Raw genomic sequence first — 27,762 nt, 5'->3', positions numbered from 1 at the left:
TATAGCAGTTCACTACAGGGTCACTACAGCAGGGCACAGAGGGACATCAAGGTCTCCTTGGCTGAGGGTCCTTGCTTTGGAGCTGCTGGCAAAGGAGGCCAGGAAGAACACGTAGCCAATTGTGTTAGGAAGGGTACAGGCTCATTTTTGGTGTTAGGCTGCCCCATGGCGACTGGAGATGGAGAAGAAATGAGGTTTTTCCAACTCTTGTCTCTTACACCTGGTTCAAGCAGCCAGCTGGAAATGGAACAGAGTGGAATTTGCCATAATCAGACTGATGGAAATCTTAACTCAAGAGGAAACTGTGATTTAACTTTCTTACTAAGGAAACCATGTAACTGAGTTGTAGAAATATGGAAGTCAGGTATGCAGATGGACTTAGTCCAGGATGGGCTGTTAGGACCCAGCCACAGGGGAGGTAACTGCAGAAATGGACTTTCACGAATGGTTAGTGGTGATGACGTGATGTAAAGCAGCCTCTTCTCCAACTACACAAAACTCCTAGAAACCCTAAGATTATATTCTTTACTAAGGAGTCTGTGTTGCTGACCAAGGTTTGGCTCCAAAACGGGGACATGCTGAGAGAATATACAAGGAGTCATAGCAGAGAACTCAAAGCAAAAACTCCCCTGTGTCCCTTTGCACTCTGCAAGTTTAACAAATTATAGCCAAAAAAAAGAGGTTCTCTCAAATTGTGCAGCCATCCAGTACAGCCTTTGGAGGTTTACAGCAGGGTATGAAGTGGCTAATTAAAGCTAAATCTGCCTAAAGTTTTGATCTGTAGAAACTGTAGAAATAGAGAAGAATTAATGTATGTATTGGTTGGAGAAAATAACGTGACTCCTGACAAAATGTAGGGTAGGCATGGAGTCCTGTGGATGCTGAAACCTGAGTACACAATAAAACCCCGGGATCAGATGCTGACCTGTGCTTCCTTAAATTTTATCAAGCTGCTCACTGAAACACGGGTTCCTATGGCTTTGTGCCCAGTTAGATTCTTTGGTCTCTAACAAGATGCAAACATTGATTCAAGATTTTTCTCCAGTTGGAATAGGACACACACGTACATATTCACGTGCTGAGCATGGATGAATAAGCCTTATTTGCTTAGAAGACCGGGGTGAAAAAGAAGTCAGTTCAGTAAAGGAAAATTCATGGGGACAAAAGAAAACATATTCTAATATCTGGTCAAGTTCCTAGTACATCTACTAGATATCTTATCTAACCTTACAAATACTAGCATCTACCAAGATACTTCTAGTGTCCATTTTTTTCTAGTTTTATGGGGTTTTTTTTAACTATCAATATTTTGACTTTATGTTTTGTTCCATCCCAAGTTTCTGGTGGATTTCATCAGTTTAGTGAATGCCTCATCAAGTATTTTGAGACTCTCAGATGTAAACAAGTTTAAAATCCATAGAAGACAACAATTAAATGCTGTATGATGGCTGCTGGCTGCAACATGTATTAATATCTTCTGTTGTGTACTGTGTCCTGAAATAATCAAGATTATGTCTGTCAGATGGGAAGGCTTCAAAGCAGAATTAGCTGCTTTTGGACTGTGGTCCTCTGGCGAGCACCCAGATGTGCACAGCATCCACAAGTGAGTTTGATGTTGCAGTCTCTCATCACCCAGGCTGTGCCTATTGTATCTAGATATGCGAGCAAAACTTCAGCGAAAGATAATCCCATAAAGAAATCTCCTTCCAAATCTAACCGGTGGACTTGTAATGCTGGTTGTTTCCCTGTGGGATGGGAAATTAAAAATTGCTCGTGCTCCCGTTCTCTCCAGCTGCTGGGGTGCAGTAGTGGGAGGGTGGTGGCCACGAGGGGAGCCTGGCAGGTTTAGGGTGGTGTCTCCCCTTTTCCTAATTGGAGAAGATGCAAAGTGCTGAGGGAACATCAACCCAATAGGATGATCTCTAGTGAACCCTTTGGTTTCCATGGGGTGAGGATGTCTCTGTGTTAGTATCTGCACGGTGCTGAGGGGAGCCGGGCTGAGCCCCTCGTGCAGAAAGGGCTGCGGAAAGCCAGGGAGATTTTATGTAATGCTCAGGCTTTGCTCCGTGTCCCCTGCTGCTTGTAGCGAGGACATCTATCTCCCTTTGGGTAGGAAAGCAAATTTTTAAAGTTGGTATTTAGGCTTAAGAATATTTGTTATGGATTCGAATAAATTCTTTGAGCTTAAAAGTGTTAGATTCCACAAAATCTAAGCTTCTATTTCTCACATTGCTTGGCTTTTAAATATTTTTAATATGCTTTTCTATAGAAAATCCAATAATCTCCAGATTATTTTTTTTCCAAATGCATGCTTATAAATGAAAAAGAAAGACATAGTATTTTTTTTTCAGTACACTTTCCTTCTGCAACAGAATAATGTTTGCATAATGAATTATCCAGTTATAAATACCCTGAGAATGGCATGTGTAGCTCATGCAAACCCAGTGTCACTTCTATGTGAAAATGAATGTGTGCACCTGAGTATATGTCTGTAAGTAATTGGCATAGCTATTCTTTGGTTATTATGAGGAAAATTGGTAAAAATCGCCTTAATTTTTTTCCCACGAGAACTGCTGAAAGGAATGTTTTCTATAATTTCTACACAGCAGTGATTGTTAATAGTTATATTTTAATAGCGTTTTAGCATCAATGACTGGGACCAGTTAGTTCCATAGCTGCTGTCAAAATGAAATGGAAAACTAATAGTAAAATTAAGAAAATTATGAAGATCATCACAGACTAGAATTTGAGAACCTCTACTAAGTGAGAATATTAGTTCTGAAACAAATTTAGGAATGTTTAAGGCATTGATGAACATAAAATCCCACAACATTGTGTTTAAACAAAATGGGTATTTCCTTCTTTGGAAACGCCTTGCTAAAAGCAGGAATGGAATAATCTTTCTAAGCTAGTGAATAAAACTATTTTAGGACTAAGTAATAATGTGTTGGTGCCAGTCTGTGCCAATATACTGTAGGCACTGACTGAAAAACAGATGGCCGAAGTGATATTTAAACCTGAGTTCAGCCTCCTAGAAATTCTCCCTACCCATATTTTGTATTTATGGCAACGGATGCCTGTTACTAGGATGAGCCCAAGCCACCTATTTGCATTTTTAGTAGGCCGCCACTGAAATTCATTACGTGTTTTGCATTATTTCAATGTGTAAGTGCCTTTGGCACTCATCGGTTCCCTGATCATGCTGAATTTCCCTGTGGGTCACTTAATAATCTGCGCTCCCAGGCATGATGTGGCTGGTGGTGTCCCACGGGATCTGGTGGGCACATCCCACCCGTCCCCAGTGGCTCCTGGTGTTCTCTGTCCCTCATCCCAGGGATGCTGGCTGTGTCCTGCAAATCAGACCAGGACCCGCCAGGAGGAAGAGTTTTCTTGTCTTAAGCAAGAGGGTCGTCATCAGCGTTGGGCACACATACAGTTCAGCATTTAAAACTCAGTTTGCAAGTTAATTTAAGTTTGATTTCACGATACATATGAAATGAAAATCAAACATGATGCCTTGCCCAGTTGTTGTGAATAAACGAATCCTTTCTAAATTGCTGAAGTGTTGGTGCTTATATCAGTATTTTGGGTGCAAGAACCAACTTACGTTACCAGGAATTGCCCTGTTTCATTACGATTTCTTTTCTGGTGTCTATTTTGATTTCAGTTCTGTCTGAAATTTTACAATAGAAGTTACCGTCATGAATAACTCTGCATCTGCTGTATAACACATGGAGGATTTAAATGTAATTTGCCACTGACAACAGTCCTTTCTCTCTTTTTCTCTTTTCAGAATCCAGTTTTTTGTTGGGAAATGCCCAGATTGTGGACTGGCCTGTAGTTTATAGTAATGACGGTTTTTGTAAACTCTCTGGATATCATCGAGCTGACGTCATGCAGAAGAGTAGCACTTGCAGGTACGCCGACTGCCTGTTCATTGCCACTCAATGCATTTTTAAAATTATAATCTGCTGGAAAGAACAATGAGGTTATGGAAAAAAGGATTGATATAAGAAAAGCATTGTTTTGCAGAAATTAAAGTACTGAGGCAGGGTTTAAATGAATGAAACCAGCAACTTATCCAGGACATGGTAAAGCACTTTGAAATTTATCCTGGCTAATATCACTACTAATGTGCTCTGGCTAATGATCCAATAAAGAAAGTGGGGGTTTAGGTAATATATTTGAAAGGAGTTTTTTACTAGATTTTTTTAATTCTCCTGTTACCAAGCCAGATTGCAGTGGGCTATTCTATAGCCCATGTTGGTCCCTGTTCTGACACACACACACACAGCAACACAGTAAAGTGCAAACTATGTCTTTGTTCCTGAGAGAGTGATAAGGCTGATGATATATTTACTCTAAGCATTGCAGCTTTATGGCTCTTTCCTTTTGTTGGTGGTCTTTGAGGAGCAGGCAGCTGTGATTTATGCTTAGACGTGCATCTGCACCTTGTCTGCTGCATCCTTTAAAAGGAGATGCTTTAAGGAAAGACTGAAACCCTAATGCGTGTGCATGAGCAAAGTAAATGAGGGGCAGAGGCAATAAAGAATGATTGAGACACAAGTTTCTGTAGGTTTTCATTTGATGTGTTCAGGGAGTGACCAACCCCAGGCACTGGGAGGAGATGGCTGCATATCTACAGTGATGATTTTTGAGAGACAGGTGCTGACGTGTGGTTGCTACTCCCATGTGCAGGGAAGGGGAGGAAGCCTTAGGAGTCCAGGGTTGCTCTGTGCAGCTGGATGTCCTCTAATAGGCAATGGAGTAGAGACAGGCACGTGCTGCTGAAATGAAATATTCATTTGCACAGTAGCAATAGAGTCAATAGACTCAGTGAGGCTGAAGAAAACAGCCTTATCACAGCCATCCCGGATATACATATGTGCTTTCCCCTTTGCTGTCTGCTATCCTGGTTATTGAATTGTACAAGTTTCCTATGAGCCAGCACTTTTAGAGTCTGTGCACGTTAAAATAATTATAAATATAGAATGGGATTGTAGGAAAATGTTGAGGAAGTGAAGATTTAGCAATACCTCTCTCATAATGATTCCCCTGTGCCTAAAAATACTGAGGGGACCAAAAGATTGATTCCTTTCGAGTGCTTTTTGTGAATATGGGCTCTAGTTACCATTTACGAGAAGCCTGCTTTGGCCACATTTAAATGGATCTTACAGGTGAATCATACAGATGCAAATTCAAGGAGGAATTATTGTCAAAAATGGAATTGCTAGCAATGATTTTTTTTTCTTTAATCTTCATTCTATACATCTGCCTCTGGATCTCAAAGCATGGCTAGTTCTTCTTTTGTTTCTGGGTCTTAGCTGGTGAAGTTATGTATGCAGTGTGATGCTTCCTGCTTCTTAGGAGTCATCCCAGTCTTTGCAGATTAAAAGAGAGCTGGAGAGGTTTTTGGCATGGTCTGACATGCAGCATGTCACCTTCCAGAGCAATGTCTTTGGAGCTGCTCTAATGAAGAGCTATGCAGCTGTATGGAATAGAAAATAGTCTTGAAGGCCAATGGTGCTTGCTTAGGCTTACTCAGTAGAATGTCATTGGAGGTTTTTTGACATCTGGGTCTATTACTTATATTCTTTTCTGAGTCGTGCTTTCAGTCTAGATTTGATGTTATGCCCAGATTATGTTACATTATACATAAAAATTGCCTTATAGATGTTTTCTTTACTGTTCTAAGGCAAGTGCTCTGGGGTAAGAGTGCTGTGGTGCCACCCCTCTATTGCAGGTTTAGGAGTGGTCTGTTTTTACAGATTTTTAGTGCAAAAAACCCAACCAAAGAAAAATACATGGATACAAACAATGTAAATCTAGCTCATGATTTGAGGTATTGTTGTTACTCATCATTAATGTGATAAAGGACTATTTATAAATTTTGCAATATTTGATTAGTTTGCCCCTGCCTGTAAGGTGTGGTGCCTTCAAATCAACTTTTACCCATGTTTTTCTCCTGGGCAGTCCAGCAAGTATTCACTATATCCTCTTTCTGTCTGTCCCACCCCATACCCCACCCATATGAGCACTGGGGATGCTCATATGTCATCATCATATTCAGTGTCAGGTGGTCTTGGCTGATGTTCATCACAGGGAAGGGTGGATAAACTGAAGGCACTGCAGGTGCGAGTGATATTTTTTTTTTTTTTTTTTTTTTCCCAGCTCAGGCAATTAGTTGTTCCTATGACAAGCTGGTAATCAATTTGATTTTGCACTTCACCCATCTTTTTAATCAGCAACAATGTGCCCATTGGCAGGAAAATCACTTAGAAATATCTCAGTGCAAGTGCCAGTCTCCTCAGTTTCATGGCCACTGTATGAAAGGCACAGTGTACGTAGGGGTCAGGCTACATAAATATTGTGTGATGGGAATTGATGTGCATTCTTTCTGGGAGCATATGGCACCCAGCGTTGCATGTGTAGCTGGGGCGGATATATAGAATAATTGCTATAAGTGAGTGCTAAAATGCATGGAATTTTTAGGTGGAAGAACTTGTGTGCTGTTGAAGCATTGCCCTGCCAAGTGAAGATGAGCTGCCAGTCCAGGAGGCACCGGGCATCTGCAATTGCAACACGTCTAACCTTCAATTAACCGTGCAAAAACCCCTGCCTGGAGGTGTACTGATAGATGAGCCAGCATGCAGGAAAGCCACTTATTTCATGACCAGTTGCCCACAGTCACAACAATGTATATGTTCATGAATACATTGAAAGAATAAACAGTTATAAAACATTAAAACCCAATTTAATGTTGCAGATAATATCAGTGATTTCTAATATCGTTGCTTATCACTTAAGCCCCTTGTTCTCATCAAGCCTTTGGAAGAGCAGGTACCCTTTGGGTGGCTGGTTAATAAACCTATCCTGGAATTTCACACTTGGCATTTGCTCCAGGCCTTGCTTTGCTTACCCTTGCTGGCACCTGAGAGCCCGCGCTGGGCTGGGAGTTGCTGTTTGCTGGTTTTGTTTTCAAAGAGGAAACTTACTCTTAGAACCTGTTCGTGTGTTGCCTTCCAGCTGTACAAGGGGATGGAATTGGATCTCCTTGTTGACGTGGTTGTTTACAGGCAGTATTTCCACCAAAACACTTGCAGCACTCCAGTCAGCACCTCTGCTCTCCTGAGCTTTGATTTATTGCCATTATAAGTGGGATTAAAGAGTCCGCAAGTGAAATCCTGGCTCCAGTGAAGCTAATGGTAAAATTCCCACCATGTTGAAAGAAATGGGATTTTGCAGTGTGGCGGACTTGAAAAAAGTTAGATTTGATACCGGGGTGTCACCTCGGTGCCCTGATTTTTGTGTACGTGAGAAGGCCTCCTTGCACTGCCAAAACCACACAAGGAAACCTTGCTGAGCACACCAGTGGGACCCAGGGAGCTGCACCGTTTCTCCTTAGAAATGGTGCCCCGTATTTAACTTGCACAGTTTTGGAGCTATTGATGTGTATCTGTATTTGCTGTTCCTCCTGGGTAGATGTTTGTTGTAATTGACGCGTTTTCATCCAACGCTTTTGGATGACGGCTGTAAATTGGATGCAGGGTCGTATACCTTCTGTGCTTCACCTGTCCTCTGTCCTGGTTAATTCCTCACAAACCGCTGTTAAATACCACCCTGGCACACACTGCAGACCCGGAGCTGTTCTGATGCTGCTGCTCTGGATCCTGGCAAAGGACAGAAGAGCATGATACAAAGCTTCAGATGGGGCTTCTCTGTGCCAAGGGATGCTCTCAGAGGGAAGTGGGGGCCTAGGCATCTTAAATGATAAATGGTCTGTTTCAGAGATGGGGAAATTATCTAAGATTGAGCCTTTCTCTCGAGTATTTCAGTAAGTCTTGTTTCTCTTTGATAAGTCTGTTTTCTAGGTGGTAAGATTCCCAGTAGCAGGGTAGTTTTGGTATTTATCTCTCGTACAGTTTGCACTGAAGGCACTCGACAAGCACTAAATAACAAAAAACATGAGGCAGAAAAAGACAGAGTGATTGACTGAAGAAGTAGGAGTCAGTCCGTGTGTACAAAATAGGACAGACCAAATTAAATTAAACCTGTGATAAGCAAAGATCTTACGTAACTTCCACAGTGAGTGGCTTTGAGGTTTCTTCAGTGGTGTTAAAAATTGCCTTCTGAAAAATATTTTTATTATTCCACTGTCTTTTATATATGAAAATAATGTAAGATTTCAGTATTACAGGTTTACTGCAATAATAAGCTGCCTTTAATTTAAAACATAAAGTTGATTGATTATATTCAGCAGTGCTAACTGGTATCGTCCACCACTCAGAACGCCAAGTACTATTTGTCATTTTAACACTAACTAATGATGACTTCCTGTATTATAAGCTATGTGAAGTCAAGCACTTTAACAAATTCTTGTTATTTTTTTTCCTTCAGAACTATGAGAAATATGGTTTTTAATCTCAAGAAAAAAACAACAAAAACAAACAAAAAAGAGAATTCAATTTCACAAGAGGCTGTGTGAAAACTACCAGCTCTTAATTTGTCTTGCAGGCAGGAGAGCGATCTGCTTTACCTCATCAGTGCATTAGAAAAGGCATAGTTTAGGAAAAAAAAAAACCAACAAACCCTTTTTGTTGTCATCCCACATATAAATGTATAAAAGGTTATCAGCTGAAGTTGGGAAAGACAGGTCATTTGAAAATGAGGAGTAGGCTGTGTTTTGCGTTTCCTAAAGACGGACATGTATGCTAATGATAAGCGGTACCTTAATGAAGCCTTGTGCCCTGGTAGAACCATCTCCTCACATTAGTTGCCTTTGTGGTGTCTCCGTTATGTTGCCATCCCAAAGATACTAGTTATGGCATGTCATTTATCAATGGCTCTCCATGTGTTACTGGCAAAGAAGCACCCGTAGTGACATAGGGAATCATAGAACAGTTTGGGTTGGAAGGGACCTCCAAAGCTCGTCCAGTGCCCCCCCTGCCATGAGCAGGGACATCTGCACCAGCTCAGGTTGCTCAGAGCCCCGTCCAGCCTGGCCTGGGATGTCTCCAGGGATGGGGCATCCACCACCTCTCTGGCCAACCTGGGCCAGGGTTTTACCACCCTCAGAGTAAAAAATTTCTTCCTCATGTCCAGCCTGAATCTCCCCTCCTTTAGTTTAAAACCATCACCCCTTGTCCTATCACAACAGGCCCTGCTAAAAAGTCTGTCCCCATCTTTCTTATCGGCTCCTTTTAAGCACGGAAAGGCCGCAATAAGGTCTCCCTGGAGCCTTCTCTTCTCCAGGCTGAACAACCCCAACTCTCTCAGCCTGTTGTAGTTGATCTGATGCTCCACTTTTACCTCCATCACCTGTGCTGGCCAGCACCTTGTTCTGGGAGCAGCCCCATTACGCTCCTTAGTTGGCTGTGTAAATAGAAGATTCACGGTCTGGCCTTCATTGAGTATTTTAATGCTTGCCGCGTCACTTACCACTGTACTGTTTTATTGTTTCTTTCGGAACAGTAACATAAAATGTTTATTGAATCTTTGGAGGTCTGTGATCAATAAAAGAGAACCTGCGTTGTAACCACAGATGCACTGATAGCTTTTGTTTTGTCTTTCATATTCCTAGGGTTGTCCATTGTAGGTTTCAGCTGGAGCTCAAACTGTTTGTGAACAAAGAAAATGGAAAAAAAAAAAAAAGTCAGATCAATTAAAAGTATATTCATCCAAGTGTCTGAAAGCTTTTATCCCACGTTCCATTTTCCTTCAATTCTGTAATTGGGAATTTGCACAGAGTAGTCTTCGCTTATTTTTAATCCAGGAAAGAATGACAATGAAAGCCTGACTGCTTCCTTACAAAGGCTTTCAAAAGTAAGGTCAGCGGGTTGGGTTTGCTTACACCAGCTGGAAGTCTAACCTGGAAAAGAATGCAAAGATGGGATAGTCAAGTGTCAAGAAACAGCAGAGTTAAAAATCCATTTTTGTATAGTCAGTCTGGAGAGGGATTAGTCTCCAAAAGCATTTTAATGTTTTATTTTCACTGAAATATTAAAGAAATACAGTATACAATAAGGAAAATGAAGGTGAATTTCATTGTCTGGTAGTAATGCAGATGTAACTGCACTGAGAAAACTCGTACAATTGCTTTCTGTGCTGAATTTTCAGAGAATTACAGTCATCACTTCTTATTGGTTAAATTCTCCCTCCTTTTGTAATAGGTATTTAGTAAAATGATTCCAATTATCCTATTGTCCCAGATGTATCTTGACAAGATTAGATTTGTAGCCATTGATTCAGTCAACAGCCTTTACCTGTAGTAGTTTCCCTTCCTCCTCCACAAGTCTTTTCAAGAGGATTGAACAAAATTTGGGAGGTTTTAGAGGTTTTCTTCAGTTTTCTCTGTTTTGATAGCAATATTCTCATGCCCTGCAGCTGTGGCAATAATGGTTTTATAGGCTGTCAGCTCTTTTTCTAACTGTATATCCTTAAAGATATGCTCAGAAAAGCACTTAATGAAACATTACAGTAGATTTATTTGCTGTCATTTGCAGTAAAAAGGTGGTCATGGTTACTCACCATTGTAGGTTTCCTTCAGATACTCTAAATATTTAAATGAAGTATAAATGATAATTAAACTTTGGTAAATTACAGTTAATAGTATTTCCAATGCTTATGCTGTTTAAGGTGACCGTAACAAAGTTGTTGCTTGTCTAGAAAAAAGAGAATTATTTTTTCTTTTTCAGTTTTATGTATGGTGAACTGACAGACAAGAAGACCATTGAAAAAGTCAGACAGACTTTCGACAACTATGAGTCAAACTGCTTTGAAATTCTCCTCTACAAGAAAAACAGTATGTATATATTTGTGTATGGTGTTGGGAGTGATAAAACATATTTAAAGTATATAACAGACTAAAATAATTTTCCATTTTGCCATATGGGAAAATTTGGGGTAAGATTTGGAGAAGAAATGGGTATTTTGTTTGCCACAGCTGAAGAAAAGAGCTCTTTTTTCACGACGAGTGTTCAGATTGCCAAGAATAGTTGTTCCCTGCTGTCTCTAGTCTGACTTCTCCTTTCCAAAATATATTTAGTATGGAGGATTGTTTCCCTGAAGGGAAAACTGACTGGGTTAAGTGAAAAGAAATCCTGAATGAGGTTCCCCCACATCTCTCAGGAAACACCCCCATGTCTCCACAAGTGAGAACCCAGGCCGTGGCTGCCATGAGCGGATGCTCCCAGCAGTGCCTCCGCGGTGCGTAAACCAACACGTACGAGCTCTAGTGAGAGTACTGAATCTGGCGTATAACCCAGGGATTGATTTGAAAACCAGGGAATTGTGTAACTTAATGAGATGTAGGACCTAACTCCCTTCCTCTTGGTGGCATTGGGTTTACAGGAGGTTGCCAGAACCAGGGATGATTTTCTTCAGTTTGTCTCAACCGCGTGTCACCCCACTCACACTTTCTGTCCTGCCACATATGTGGATAGTACTTCTGGCTTATTAACGTTATAGCACATACCAAGCAAACCCCACACTATTGTGTGGTCTCATGCTGGGCTTGTGCAGTGTGGACATGTCTCCCAGGCTGGTGGTTGAAATTCCTGCTGCTGTAAGTGTAGATGAGCAGCCTCCTCCACTGACAGAGGGCATCTTCCCAAGGTAGAAAGTCAAAACCGTCAGATGAAATGTGCTTCAGAAAACCTGGTTCCTCTACACTGAGCAGACCAAGTCTAGTAGTCAGCTACTATGGTGGCCATGTCAAACCCAAGGCAAGAGCAATCTTGATGGAGATGTTTTCTTTGGTTTGGCTTTCCTTGCCCAGTACGGGATGCAGCTCCTGAGCTGTTGAGGAGCTTTCCCCCTGGTTCAGCTGCCTGGAGCCCAGTACCTGGGGCCACGTTCTCCCCCGGGTGGGCTTTGGTGCTGGCATGGAGCACCTTGCTGGGGTGAGGCTGGAGCTCTCCTCTGCATGTCGTGGCTGAGGGAAGGTAATGGTGAGCCTCAGGAAAGTGCCAGCTGTGCCTGACCATCCCATTTCACTGCAACTCACGTAAACCTTTCATGACATTGATACCTTTCATTGACATCCCTGATACCTCGCCTTCTTGGAACAAACTCGCATGCTTCAAGCTTTATTTGCACTTTCCCTTTTTAGGCTAAATCTTCCTGCACGTGCACTTAAACAGTAGGAAGTGTCTTTATATTTCTCCAGTTCTGCCTGCTTCAAAGCATTTTAGCCAACACTTTAACTAAAAAGAGAAGCACAAACAGGTCTGAAGTCCAGCTGTTTCTGCAGGTGCCCAGGAGAGCCCTCCAAATGACCTCTTTTCGGTTCCTCACCATATGGATGTGTCTGTTCTCTAGATTTTCTGCTTCTCTGCCTGTTTCCTGTGCGGGTCACCTGAACATGCCCTTACATTTGGGGAATTTCCTGGGACAGACTTGTGTTAGGAATCTTTGCAGGTGGTTGTGCCCAGCACCACCATGCCCTGTGTCCTTGTGGTTTCCAAGAAGGGTCCTAGAGACCCAGTGCTCTCTCCAACCTTGGCTTCTCTGATTAACTGGGCTGGCAGCTTCTGCTCTAGCACGGGCCAGTCCTGAACTAAATTCCTTTCTATTTTATGTAAGTATAGAAAGAGGAAGGCCTTTTTTTGCTGACTTTTCTGTAACAAGCCAGTTTCTTTTTGCTTTGGGTTGTTGATTGCCCGCTGGAGCTTGATGATGCTTCAGAGATTTATTGAGCTGCAGTTGCCTTAATAAAATCTTCACCTTTGCCCATATCTCCAAGCCTATACATTCCATAAGTTATGCAGGATTATAGAAGGACTTAATGGAAAAGTCCTCATATTTCTTTTTGGGCTTGAGTCATCTCATCCATAACATCTGTTACCAGCTTCCTTCATCACCCGGAGCCCAGGACTTCAACCTCTTGCTAACACTAATAGGCTCATGTTTTGGCTCCAGTTCAGCATTGGGTTTGCTCTCATTTGTCATACTCTGAGCCTTGCAGAAGAAGGTTCTTCAAGAAGCTGCCTGTTTATCCTTTATATCCTTCAGGCTGAATATTGGGTAAAGAAATTAAGAATATTCATGTATAGAATATACTTCTGCAAAATGTAGACAGTTACTCTGTGGAAGGGCTTGTGTTTATCACCTGCAGAGACCCTTCCTTTTGCCTGCGTGAGGCTTGCAGTGCTTTCAGAGCACCTTCCTGCCCACATTTTCAAACTCAGGTCCAGAGGTGCCATATATTTTTGACTATGTGGCAGAACCTTAGGTCCAGAGGTACCACGTGTTTTTGACTATGAGGCACAACCTTTTCTTTCTCACCGATTCCTGCTTTTGGCAGAGGGAGATTTTGAGATTTTCGGGTTGCTTTCCCATCCTTCTTTCCTTTGGCATGGAGATGATCTTTAAGAGCTGACATTCTCCAGTAGCATACATACAACTGCTGACTTCACACACTCCCTTGGCATTTTAACCCAGCTAGCAGGTTTCAAATTCAGACCTCAAAGTTTGCTACAACTTTCTTCTGCTTTATTGCATTCCTTCACATATAGTGCTCAGCTCTACTCACCTAGCTATTCAGCAACCATATTAAGCATGCATATATATATATTTTTAATATATATATATATACACGCATATACACATGTATATGGTAATACTCAGGAAATCTCTTTGCCTGCTTTTGCCCAGGTTGCTGCTTCTACAGCAGTAGCCGCCTTGCCTCCGTCTTTGATTTTTATCAGAGCTGTTGTACAGGTTGTTTTGCCTCTGTGTTTTCAGAGCTTTTCAAAGAGTGCCGATGAGTTACCAGGTATAAGTGCAAGTACAGTATTACTCCAGAGAGCTGCAGCACTCTGTTATAGAAGTTATGAAAAGAGTCTTTTATCTTGGGTTAGCAACCGGGAATTGAGATAATCAAGTAATCAGCATAATGGCTTTGGAATTCTCACAAAAAGCAGTCCCCCATCTCTCCCACTTCTCCAGTTTACTGCTAGTGAATTACTGGTTTAATCCCAGTTCAGCAATGCTGAATTTTGTCATGAACCCTCGTGGATTTTAACCTTCCCCACAGTAGTCCTAGTCCAAATGGGCTTTGTTACCCTCTGGGCATCTATCCTGCAGTTCCTGGCACAGCTCCCAGATACGGTGCATTAGAGGAGATTTGGGTGGGGTGGGCAGTGGTGCCCATGGGATAACAGTGGGCAAGCAGCTTGTCTCAATGTGTCAGCTCTCAGGCTGGCATTCAGGCAGCTCAGGAGGAAAGCTATTATGTCAACTGTCTGAAAGCACATCAAATCCCGAAGGTAATTAGCTGGCTGTGAAGGCATTTATAGTTCAGCATGTGTAGGTGCAAGTTTGGGAGGGAGGGGACGTGGTCGTGGGCACGGAGCTTTGCTGGATGGAAAGCGTCTCTGACGTTCACATCCCTGCAGGTGAACAGGGTGTTTCTAAGGAAATTGGTTAAAGTCTTGTAGGATTTCACCCTAAAAGCAGACCAGACCTGCATGTACACAGGGAACTGCCACATGCGTTCAGCCTAGGAGGGAACAAGACCAGTTTGAGCTCCTGAGCACCTGCAGGAGCCCCGTGTGAGCACTTACCAAAAGCCGTGCTAAAAACTCCAAAACCATAGTCTTTTTTTTTTTTTTTCTGTTTGTTTGATGAGTGGTGGGGTTTGAAAATTATTTTGTATTTATTTCACAAGCTAAATACAGATAACTGCATTGGGAGAGTGTTCTGCTGGGTTGGACAGCAAGGAGGTGGAGGGTATGACCTAAAACACAGAAAGGAAATTGAATCTCATTAGCTCATATCCTCTTAAATAATGGAGTAGCATCAAATTTGGAGCATTTGACAGTATACTCCAATAATTTTGGATTTGATAGCTCCATGTTATGTGAAGAAGGAATCAAAGATACCATCCATTCATTTTTTCTTACCTGCTGACCCTGCAGACACCAAATTTGTGAGATGTGCTGGAAAGAAACAAGAGCAAGAGCAGAAGAATCATATATTTTGTTTCAGAGTGGAAAGTTATAAAGACTCCTGTCTCTGCTTATTGGCTAATTAAATTGGTAATATTTCCCCATTTTAATGAATCTGTAAAAATAGGTATATGTTGTTTTCCTTTGGGGAGATAAAACTAAAAGATCTGGTATATGTAGAAATATCTAGATGTGATCCTAAACTACATATGTGTTATCATAAATAATGTGTTATAATAAATGATGAAAAATTCTGTGTATGGGCTGGGGAGAGTTTGTGTTGCACCACAGTCCAATGTCACCTTTTTCTTTGCTTCAGGAACCCCAGTTTGGTTCTACATGCAAATTGCACCCATAAGAAATGAGCATGAAAAAGTGGTTTTGTTCCTGTGTACTTTTAAGGATATCACTTTGTTCAAACAACCGATTGAAGACGATTCAACAAAAGGTAAATACAAAGTACAGTATTTTTCTTTGGTAAATGAGAAAGTACAGGCTTGAGCTCATTCCTGTGACATGCCGTGCCTGTGATCTTTGTCTTGAATTCAGGAATTGTTTTGTGACCTGTCAGACTTTCGATGCTACTCTTCTATACTATTGCTTAAAAATAAAAGATAAATCACTATGAGTAAAAATTCCCTAACGACATTTTCCTAGAATGACAAGCCTCCCTTTCTCTTTGTAATTTCACTAATTTTTCACTACTTGTTTGTTTGTTTGTTTTTATCTGACTTTTGCTAATAATTACATAGTTTTTGAGTCATTTTAATGCTGTGTTGTTTTGGGAGACCTGCTTCCTAAGGGACTGATATCTTCTTTTTAGCAAAAAATAATTTCAGCTCCTTTGTGCTGAGATGTTGGTATTTCTTCCTTTTCTCACTCTTGGAGATGAAATGTAAAAGAAAGAGCCCATGTGGGTCCTTTATCACTGGCCAGCAGTGATGACTGCGTGGCAGTGGACATCGTACTTGCTATTTAACAGTGGCTGGTGATGGTGTGTGTTGAGACGTGCCGTACTCTCACCACCTAACAACCCATGGACAGACCCCCAGCCTTGCACAAGAGACAACTGGTGGGCAGGAAGGTGCAGAGGATCTAACAACATCCTCTGCTTTGGTTGTAAGACACGAGTGTTTTGTGTCAGGTTCACATGTGTATTGCTTTGGATAAAATAACGCACACTTTCATAAACAAGGGCATTTGTGCTACAGCATGTGCATCCCATTTTCTCTTGGAAGTTGCCTTCTGATGATTAATTCCTTGCTATATTTTTCTCTTCACGCTCCGAGAAGGCTTTGAATTTCTCACTGAAAGCCTTGTGTGCTCTAAGCCGTCGTCTTTAGAATGAACTTGGTGTCATTTGAATGCGAACAGGATTTAAACTAATTTCTTATGATCTAGATAACACTTATTATATGTGTTTGGATAACTGAAAAGTTAAGGTAGACTTAAAATAAAAGAAAGGCCACTCTTTGGGCTAACACCAAATATGAGAAATTTTGTCTAGAGGGTATTATCTGTAAAGTTACAAGATCCTGATATAGGAATACCTTCTCAGCCATCATAAGCTTTACTGCTTCTACAGTTTAGTTAGCAATGTGCAAATATTCCTTTATTTCACTTTCAGCCCCATAACATGGAATTCTTCTGCCTGGAAATAATCTGAAACTTTTAGGATAAATGCCAGTTAATTGAAAGGACTTGAACTGCAGATGTCTGAAGGACATGGGACTTGCTCCTTGCTGTAGTGTATATAATATGTAGTGGGAGCTCATCATGGAAAAAGCCAGTCTTTGCAAGGATTCTCTTGTATGATTTCCTATTTGATTCTTTCTGAGGAGACTGAGATTTCTCTCGCATGAAATGAGCCCCTGAAACTCCCCCTTTCACTGCCCCTGCCCCGCTTTCTGCAGGACGTGGTTGACCTGAGGAGTGCGTGGCTGCAGCAGGACAGGGAAAACGTATTAAAGGTGGCTCCCAAATGCAGAAATGATGAATGTTGCCTCCTTTGGATTGTCAGCCTTGGAGATTAGTACTCTGTTACCTTCCCTGGGGAGGCAGGGATGTGCTCTGGGGGGCAGAGCTCTCCCCCTCACTGGCTTGTGGCTGAGGAGGAGCAGAATACATTTGGCATCCATTATAGGAACAATATATGTTCCTATGGGAAAGAGCAATCGCTGTGAAGTGCATAACTTGTGTACTGCTGTTCTCCAGTGAAAGGTACCATTAGTTAAAATGCCACGTATTAACTATGAACATTGCAAAATATTGTCGTCAGCAGCCGGAGAGGTTTGACTGCATGTTTAAAGAGCACTTCTGTCAAAGTTGTACTTAAAGAAACAAAACAAAACAAAACAAACCCCAAGAAACAGAACACTGCAGAAGGCAGTACAGCCACATCTCTTAAGTGCCTTTAAGGCATATGATAGCAATCTTAAGATTTTGCTCAGGGTGCTTTGATTAGAGCGTTGATTAACATTGATCAATACATTCAACGAGCTCCATAACTACAAGTAATTGACCTGATTTTTTTTTCTTCTCCTTTTGCATGTATTAGAGCTTGTTTTTTATATTCTTCATGCTAAAAAAAGATCTTATTCAAATATTTGTAACATTTTACTACAAGGATGGGAAAACAGTACTCTTGCATTACCCTTTGTGTCTCAACTGGGTGGATCTGCGGGATCCCACAGCACTGGGATCGCAGTGTTTGTCAGACGTAGAGCTATGAGAGATGCATAATTCATTGTCCTTGCAGATAACGTTATGATGTGCTTAGAAGCTTGTCAGACCACTTCGTTTTTGATGATGAGATCAGTAAACATATACATTACAATTTAGTGGAGAATTTTTAAACTTTTGTAAAAAGCATTTGAATGCTGGAACTTGTCATTGAAAGGGCTATTTTTTTTTTCTTTTTAAAAGAAGGATTCTTCTTCAGAAATTCTGCCAGGACCATGCAATACATAATGCATAAGTAACTATGGTGCAAATGAGTTACTGTCGATTACTTATGGGAGCACTAAATTTGAGATAAAAAATTCAATAGATATAAAATATTGATGCCATTATGCAATAATCTCTCCATACCAATATATTCTGCAGTGTTCAAAGGTATGTTGCTTTGTTGTGAAGCTTCAGTATATCACGCTCCTACGAGGTACAAGGATTTGGTATTTAAATCATAACAATGGGTGTATCTACACTGCAGGTTGTCTGTGTGTCCTGGCTCCGGGAAATAAATGGTTGAGTTTACCAGATTTACTTGTGGTGGCTGCAACACGCTTGGCGTCTTGTGCAGACCTTGCACAGGCAGCTGCAGTTTCAGGAGACTGGTCCTGAGGATGCAGAACTGCTCAGAAGTGTTGAGCAGCTGCTTGTATTTGTGAAAACAGGATATATGAATAAAAGAAAATAGTTGTCTTGCTACAAATCACATTTCAAGGGAGAGGCGGGATTTTTTTTGTCCAGTATAGGCTCTCAAACATGCTTGCTTCCAGGCTCAGTACAAAAAATAGAGTTGATATCACGGGGACCAGCCCCGTGCGAGCGAGGGGAGGTAGAGAGGTTGGGGCACTGCGACAGATGGTGCATCTCTCTGCTTACCTGCGTGCTCACCGTTTGCTGTGTGTTGATGCTGTCAGAAAGGAGGAGGAGGAGGAGGGGGCTTTGCTTGCAGGAGGGTGTAAAAGTAATGAAAAAATTTCCTGGGTCACCCAGGAGACTCTGAATTTGTCACAGTCCAGGAAGCTGTTAAAACTTACTGGGCTGAAAGCAAGACTGGAGAAAAGGGATATTTAAAAGTTACCTTCCTCTAATAAAATGTTGTGGCAGAGATCAAAAACCTTGTTTTTGGAGAGGGTACAGGCAGCTCAACACTAAAGATTTGGCTGACTTGTTTTGTTGTTAGCCATGCTGGTATCTAATATCACTGAGTGATGTGCAGGAGACCTATGATGTACAACGATGTAACAGTGACCAAAAAGTACTGTTGTATCCTTGTAAATGGAAAATTACTTTAAAAAGTGTCTAACCATGCAAAAGTGTAAAAAAACAAAAACAAAAAAACCCCAAACACACCAAAACCGAAACACAAAAACCCCAAACTAACCAACCAACCAAAGAAGAAGAACAACAACAACAACAATACCCAACCAGCCAAACAAAAACAACCAGCATCTCAAGTAGAAGCAGTGAAGATGATATTGGAAGGAAACATCAGCCACCACGTGTTCACTGCTGGGTGAAGGTGCCACCAACAGCTGTGTGGTGCGGAGGGCTGGGGGTACACTCCAACATTGACTTGGTTTATGGTTCATAGTGTCCCAGCTCCTGCGCCGGTGGCTGGATGAGCTGTGGATGGTGGCAGTGTGTAAGAAGTGGTATGAGAACTAGTGATGGGGCAGGAGGTGTTGCAGGAGATGACGGCTGCACGTGGTGGTCACTGGGACAATCCCTTATTTTCTGGTGAAGGAGCTATGCTATGTTTTGCCTGGTCTCTCTTTTCTTTCCTTCTCTTGTTACTCTTTAGTAATATGAACATTTATCTGATCTGGATTCAGGACCAAGCAATAGGTCCTACCTGTGGTGGTGGAGGGTCAGATCCCCAGGTGTCCTGGCCAAATGCCTTACACAGCAGGGGTGGAAGGCCATTACAAGCACATGAAAGATCGTATTATGTATTTTCTTCCAGAGAATAAAACCTAAAGAGTCTTATTTTTTATGTTTGTACCATTGTAGGGTCACAGTTGGATGCTTTTATCAGCTTGCTGTGCTTTTATTCTATCTTTACCCAATGGCCTTTTAAAAACATCTGAAGACTTTCAATCCCTCCAAAGACACACAGTGGTAATAATCTTATGTTTATTTGTCAGACAAAAATGAAGCCATTTTTCTGAGCCCTAACTATTAGAATGGCAAATGGGACCACTTAAAATGTTAACAACATTTGAAGCCAGGAGTGCCGTAGGTTATATTGAACTTAAAGTTTAAGGATAGAAAAACGGACTGGCACTTTTTGGCTAACAGTGGAGTTTCAATGGCTTTATTTCCTTTGTTATGATCAAGGAAGAAAAAACATGGCCTCTAGGTAAACTTGGAATTTTTTTCAGCTAGTATTCTCACTGGTTGTTAAGTCTCTTTTGAGAGAAATATCAGGCTTGTCACCTGCTGGAAGTGATTGGGAAGTTGAATATTGATGGGATGCTGAATTAGGTTGCAAACCTGTATAAATGAAGCCTCTGTAACTCAGGTCCATGTACTGTTAACAGATGGGATCAGGAGATGGCACAGCAGTATCCTGAAGTTAGGGGGTTTTTTGTTGTTTTACTTCGCTTGATAGAGCCAGACTTTGATAATCAAGACTGTCTGGGACAATGCTGTAATGCTTCCAGTGATATAACTCTTTATGGTTATATAACTCTATATAATGATACAACTCTATCTCGGAGTGTGACAGGGCTATAAAAAGTGTAGTGGTTGCAGAAATATGCACTTAGGCTTGCTAATCCTTGGTAAGCCTATAATTCTGATCCTTTTTTATCTTTAATAAGTGCAAGTTATTAAGCATATGTAACTAGTTGCAGATGGGAACTTTTTTCCTTGAGGGAGTATCAATCCTGGTGATAATAGAAGAAGTGGGTGGAGGGATTAGAGCATGAAAATGAGGTTTCTACCTTTAGCTAAAGCACAGTGTACCCTGTTGAACACATTACCTCGACAGTAATCCATAACAGTAATTTAATAGGTCACAATTTTGATATCCTTACCATGTTTTTATTGCGCTTTTCCGTGGCTGTAATAATAACAAGGCTCTTGATGCTATAGGGACCCACTTATTCTGGTGCTGTTTCCTATTGCTCTGATCGGCAGAGTTTCACCTGCCAGTGCCTTCAGGCACCAAGGAGATCACCTGCATCTCTCCATTCTCCCTTGGGTCTAGCATCCAGGAACACCTGGGCCTTGAGAAAGGACTTTACGAGGATGACAAGAGAAACGGTCATTTGCCAGGACGCCAGGTGGGCTTCCAGTGGCAAGAGCAGACAACTCAGAGGAATGATGCTAAGATGTAGTCTCTTGGTATTTGAAACCATCCATTTTGGACGAGCACAGCTTGCTAGTAATCAGGAAGACGTTCTGAGGTCGCTTTGCTCCTGTTCCTGCAGGACCGGCATTGCTGTTACTGTCTTCAGTGACATGCTGGTGGCAAAGGCTGACCTGTCACCAAGATAGTTGTTTCTGTGCTCCTAGGGGTGACGCTGCAAGGCCTTGTTTCTGCTCCCACATCCCCTTCTCACTTTGCTGCTTGCAGAGACCCACCATGATGAAGAAGAGAAAATTTCCATATCCAGGGCTGTTTAGTTTCCTTCACAGAAATTGAGTAATTTTCTGAATCTCATACTGCCTTATGAGGCCTTTGTGTGCTCCATCAGCAACTCACAATGCACATCAACTCTCTCTAAATTTCTAGAAGTTCAATGTGCAATGAAAAAGAAATCCCACTGAAATCAAATCTAACCCTGTGAGAGATTGAATTAAACTGGAAGTTGATCCTTAAAGCAGTAACTCTTTGTAAATGGATACCCTTTCTATGTAGGAAATGGAACACTCTTAAGTCATATATAAAATAATAAGTATAAATATAGTAGTTAGAGTTTAAGAGTCTAATTTATTTATCAAAGGGCATTACATTTCGCTAAGTTACTCTTCTGCTGAACCCATGAACTCGTATGTAACTAAACCATCCCCTCCAGACAAACATCCGGTATTGATTTAGAAGTCTGAAGAGACTGAGGATCCACCACATTCCTTCATATTTTTCTTGCTTTTTCATTATACTTTTGCCTTTAAAAAAGTGTCACATTTAAATTAACCTGGCTTCAGCTGCTTGCAGTGCCATCTTCTTATGCGTTTTTTCCACTATACTAGAAAAGTCCCATTAAGGCACTTACACAGATATCAAGTAATTGCTCCACCTTCTTTTGATAAAGTAAATGAGTTGAGCTCCTTAAGCCTCTGTCTAGCCTGAATTTGGAGGTCTGCTGATGGCAGATACACAGACATTTTAGCTGCATTTTAATCCAGCTCACTGGCAGCAGTAGGGATGAAGATGTGGTAGCATGGATTTCAGCCTCTCAGGTCGCAAACAAGTTTCTGCAGCCATTATTGCAGTCAAGTTGGTTCACAGCCAGCTCCTCAATATTGCCCATTGCTCAGCCTCTCCAAGCCTAGCTTTTACTCTTTTGTGTCCAAGGAGTAGGTAACTTTTTGCCAAAGCAAATCATATGCTGAATTGCTCATCTACTGAGACCTCTGGATCATTTTCAGGACTGTTCTTTGCTAGGGACATTTCCCCCTACCATGGTGGAGATACAATTTGCATTGCTTTTGCCTAGATATCTGATTTTGTTTTAAAACATATTTTAATGGCACATGCCCAGTTATCAAGCACATCATCCTGTGTGACTGTCCTCACTACTGTTTAACATTCCTCTAATCTTCCTGCCATCTGGGCATTTTATTAATTGTTTTTATAATGACTTTCAAACCAATGAGAAAAGCACTGGATAGAAGGAGACCTGTCCACTGGGGTCCAGAAGGCGCTTGGAATAATTTTTGACTATTTTCCACTACTCCTTGTTTGATATCTGCCAGCTAGCAAGTTCTTAATCCATTTAACCTGTAATTTACTGAACTGCATAGTCTCAATATTTTGTCAAGAGTGTCACACAGCGTCAATTCAGTGAAGATTACCCTACAAGAGGATTTGGCCAGCACGTGGTTCTCAGGTGATTCAAATGCAGCGCCAGAATGAGATGATGTTACGTGATGAGCACTGTGACTGTACTGATTTGGGAGCTGTTGGGAGGAAGGTCCTTGGCTGCATGTAGAGCAAACCAGGGACAACTGCTGAGGCTGCTGCCAAGTCAATGGTCCAGTTGCTGCCCAGTCCAGCCCCAGCAGGAGAGCGCTGGTATGGGGAGCTGCCCTGGCTCGTCCCTTGCCGGTGTACATCAAACAGATACCGTGGCTCTGGCTGACCATTGCATTTGGCTTGCAGCTTGTTCTGTCCTGGCGTTTGGCTGTCTTCCTGAACCAAATGTATATACCCTTATCAAATAATGAAATTAACATCGTAGGGCATTTTACCTAATTCTGTATCGACAGTCATTTGTTACGTTCCTTTCCTTTTTTATTAAACGTATTGAAACTCAGATCAGTTTTTCTCTCATTTTGCCTGGCGCTGAGATCAAGCTGAGCAACCTGTAATTCCTTGGGTCAGACTCTGCCCTTTCTGCTTATGGATCCAGAACGCCTTTTGGTCATACTCCGAATTCTTTAAAAACTTAATTGTTAATGTAATAAATCTAGCCAGAGAAGGATTTTTCCCGTGTGTCTTTAGCTTCCCATGTCCATTCTCATAAGCCCTAATTTCTCATTCACATACTTGTTCCCTCTTTCTTCTCATCCCCGTGTGCTTCATTGTATACTGCTTTTTCATTTCTAGAAGCTGCCTTCCTTTTGACCCTGAGCCTTTTGGTGGTGTAGCCATTTTTCAATGACCGTTGAATGGCACCATTTTGCTGTCTGAAAAACTCCTAAAAGCCAGTTGACTGACATTTATAGTACTTAGTGCTTTTTTTTCCCCCGAAATTTGCACTTGTTTGTGTATACTTATGGAAAATAAGTCTTTGGTGGCCCTGTGTGTGTGTATAAAGTTTAGTTTTAATTGCACAGTGAAATTTAAGAAGTTATGCACTGTACATTTACGGCTATGTCAGAATTAAATTTAAAAATACGTTGTATACCAAAGGTAGTGTAGTGGTGTATAAGTCTTTGTGCTTTTTGTCGGTAGATCTCAAAATGGCTTGCAAAGTAGGTCGTTAGCATTATCTTCATTTTAAGGAGAAGAAAATGAAGCTCAGAGAGGTAAAGTGATATGCTCAGGATTACCCGTTGATTCTTCAACAATTTCGACCTCCCCAGTAGTTGCAGTGGGTGGCTGGCAACTGGAAATATAACACTGAGCAAGAAGGGAGGTCGGATGTAAAAGTTATCACAAGCATACAGTACATAATCAGACAGTGGAATGCACAGAATTTCAAATCGGGAAATTTATTCTAATATTTTGAATTATGTTTGAACAGACTCTGTGGTTCGCTAAATAGTTTTACTGCATCATGGGAGTGATTGAGCTTTGTTTGACTTTTATGCTATTTATTCAGGAATCCCATTTATCCCTCTCTCTCTAACAAAGCAAAACCAGGAAATTTTTTTTAAGAGGCAATGAGCACTTTCAGCCATACTTTACCTGCAATAAAGAGCAAACAGCCAGCCATTGTAATGATTTTTCTGTCTGAATGTCTAGGAATAGTTGAGATTTGTAGATGCTAACTGTTGATGCAGAACGATGATCCATGCCACCAATTGAATTCCATACTGCCTAACTCTGAGTGGTGCCAGCTTTTTGCTTTTGCAAGTAAATCGTAGAGTATACTAATTTAAGCATTCTGTATGTTAACTGTTTCGTGCTTCACAGTAGGATGAGAACAACAACCTTTCCATGGTCTGGAGGTGTTCCTTATATTCCTGCAGGCAGGGATCAACAATGGGCATTGCTGTAATTACCCTCAGCGGTTGTTTTTTACACAGAATAGAATTCTTAACCCAAGTGTTTTCCTTGAAATCTAAGACATTGGATAGTTCCCTGTTACACTGATGTGAAAGCCGTCATATTTTCTGATCCTTTTCTGATCCAGACAAACCTTGACAAAAAGGTTAATTGCAACCTAGTAGAGCTACACTAATGTTTTATTAGGGGGAACTAGTCATGTCTAGATTTTTCAGAGCAAGTGCACTATAAAGAACATTAACGTCTCACCTTGAGATTTTTAAACTCTTCATCAACTCTGATGTATGAATTTAGCTTTAAAACAGCATAATATGGTTTATGAACTAGAGATTTTTTTTTTTCAGTGTGGTTTCTAGCTAGGTGGAAAAATTCATATTTGGACTTGTACACAAATCCAGTAAGAGAGATTACAAATTTTCAACTCCTAATTAAATTATGGGGATAATCCGAAAGGTTTTCTCATTTGCAAATACTTCGCTGTTATCTTCGAAGGAAAGGGGTAGACCTGCTGACTGCTGAGGTTTGTATAGGGAAGGTGACACTTGCACTAGGGAAGCGAAAGAGCCCAAGTTGTTTTTGCTCATTAGCCTGTGTCTGTGCGGGGGCTTCTCCCCGGCAGGGGGAACTGCCCAGGTCTGACGCAGCCCCTTGGCAGAAGTGTCCATGTGTGACGGGTACCAGGAGTTGCTCCTTGGGGTGTGTGGGAGCACAGTTTTGGGTGGATCCTAACCAATTTTCTGCCCCAAGAGGAATCAGTAGGCTTAAAAGGTTTTTTTTTCTCCACATACCCGTTAGGAGACAGTGATTTTTGTCCCATCACTTCCAGCCTCCTGGGGAGGGGAAGCCTCCTTTGCTGGGCTTTCTTTGGACAGCTTTTACCCTTCATCCTTTTTATGCTCTGCTGTGCACTGCAACAGCATCTTCAGCCTTCTTGACAGTTCTCTTTACTTAGAGAAGGCAGCAGAGGAGTGGGTGTTGCAGGTGGGTGAGTGTGTTTGTGTACTGGATCGATCTGCAGGGTGTATTAATGGGAAGGACATTGGTGACCAGAAGGCCAGGGAGAGAGGTCCCTATGGCAATGCAAGAGTGCAGTTTGCAGAAGGTCCCTGAGCACACAGGAAGCAGCGAGTGTGGTGGTGGAGTGGAGCTGTTTGGGGAGCAGCTGCTGCAGAGCTGTTCCCATCCCAGCTGTCCAGTATAAAACACAATGATCAATTCAGGATCTCAGGAAGAAAGATGTGTGGGAATAATGCTATTCTTGCTGGAGTAGTAGCTGATGAAAAGGCACATGCTATAGTGGGTGAGAGGTTTCACATAAGTTGGTTTGGACTTTCTGACAATGGAGGTATGATAGGATCAAGTTATAAGGGGGTAAATTTATATTACCTCTCTACAAGGTGTCCTCCCTGCATATGGGGTCCTTGATAAGAAAGCTGGAAAGACCATTTCCCCCTTAGACACCACATCATTTCTGTAGTGTTGTGGCTGATTAAGCATCTCAGACCCATCTGGAAAGCTTTTGCATCTCTGAGGAGGTGTTCAGGTGCTCTGTCTGCTTTGTTTGACTGTTGCCTACCTCCCTTCCATGCTCTTGCGCTCCCCCAAGCATCCTGGCATAATGTTAACAGATTCAACTCATGTTGTAGCAGCTATGGTTTGAAAGAAATACCTTTTTTTTTTTTTTTTTTTATTAATTTGGTACTCCTTTTTTTTCTGTTCAGAAAAACCTTTGGCTCAGCCGTTGCGTGAAGGATGCCACCAAGTCATCCCTGGCTCAGTTAGCCCTGCAGTCAGAGGGCTGTCAAATTGGCAGTCCTAATTAGAGCAAGAGACGTGGAGAATATTTTGCAGATGTATTTAATTGTGACTAAAACACATGGAGGAAGAACAAAGTTGCATGCTTGGAAGGACAGCATTACAGCTGTGCCAAGGCAGAGACTAGTTTAATCCATGTCTATCAGCATGCTTGCCTTCTTCATGTCCTGTTTTTGTAACTGTATGGAGTCGTTAAACCTGCATCTTGATTTCTTGAAAATGCAAAAATTTTAGTTTGAGTAATGAATAGGAACAGGGAAGCATTTTGCTAGATTACTCTTGAAGCACGAACCCTTGTTTTGCATCATGAGAATGCATGCAGATCGTGAGGTTGGTTTTTTTGTTTGTTTTGTTTCATTTTTAAAGCAGGGGTACAAATTCTTCTAGTTTTGTCCATGAGTTAGAAAGTAATTAAAGACAACCGGGGGAAACAACCATTTTCTGTGTATGTTATTCCAGAATTTTCCATTTGAGGTAGTTAACATCTTCCTCTGAAATACCCAGTTTAACTTCTTGTAAGGAGAAGCAGCTGCTGGCCTGATCTGGTGTGTGATCTTATGATGTTGTCTCTGTTCCTAAGAATTTGAGTGCAGTGGTGCAAGTTCAGGGTATTATTTTTCAAGAGGTTCTGTGGAAGAAAGACACAGTCAGTCCAGCTGAGCTGAAGAGAGCATCACAAGTGTTGCTTTTTCTCACGAGTAGGTTTTTTTCCCTCTTGCACCTGCTATTTGTGCCACTCTTTACTTCTTCCAGACTGAAAATATCTGTGAGGGCAGGCGGTCACTAATACATGGGATAAAATTATCATTCTTTTCAAGTCTCGTGTCTATAGAGGAAAAGAAAGGAGAGAATAATTTGAAGAAACATTGATAGCAGTAGGCAGCTATACAAATTTTGCATGGTCTATTTAAACATACACATTGGTTTTAAATATAATTCTCAATTTTTTCTAGTCTACAACAAGGTCAAGAAACAGCGAAATGTACCCTGTACAGATTATTTCAGACACAAGGCAGCCTGTATACATTTGCACCATCCCACTCATACCCCACCATCTTGCTGTTGCTATGTTTTTAATTTTCTTGGGTTGTAAATAGGAAACAAAAGAAGTTGGTACTTTTTCATACTATTGCAGATGAATAGATAGGAACAGGTAGAATAGTGCTGGATTTTGTGCTGAATTAGAAAAAAAGTCGTCTTAGCATATTCTGTATTTCGAATGTCCAAAGTCACGGGCTTCACAAGGCTGAAAGAAATGTGCAAATGTGAAGTCTCTAAATGAGGCTGGAAGGGTTTTTTCAAAAGGTCTGCTCTAGCACAGCAAAGCTTTGGTCGTGGTGGAGAAAGGACATGATGAAATGATTTGCC

The 27,762-nt window shown here is 41.4% G+C and overlaps 1 protein-coding gene across 1 annotated transcript in view; it reads left to right on the top strand.

The window, feature by feature from the left end:
* Positions 1-27,762, top strand: part of KCNH5 (potassium voltage-gated channel subfamily H member 5) — a 156,936-nt gene that overhangs the window by 9,194 nt on the left and 119,980 nt on the right. Inside the window, exons 2-4 of the mRNA XM_065636117.1 lie at positions 3,794-3,917; positions 10,695-10,801; positions 15,268-15,396. Coding sequence (XP_065492189.1) covers positions 3,794-3,917; positions 10,695-10,801; positions 15,268-15,396 — 360 coding nt within the window. The remainder of the gene's footprint in view (positions 1-3,793; positions 3,918-10,694; positions 10,802-15,267; positions 15,397-27,762) is intronic.

Source organism: Caloenas nicobarica, chromosome 5, assembly GCF_036013445.1.
Source record: "Caloenas nicobarica isolate bCalNic1 chromosome 5, bCalNic1.hap1, whole genome shotgun sequence".
NCBI classification, from domain to species: Eukaryota; Metazoa; Chordata; class Aves; order Columbiformes; family Columbidae; genus Caloenas; species Caloenas nicobarica.
This window is presented reverse-complemented; position numbering and strand designations above follow the sequence as displayed.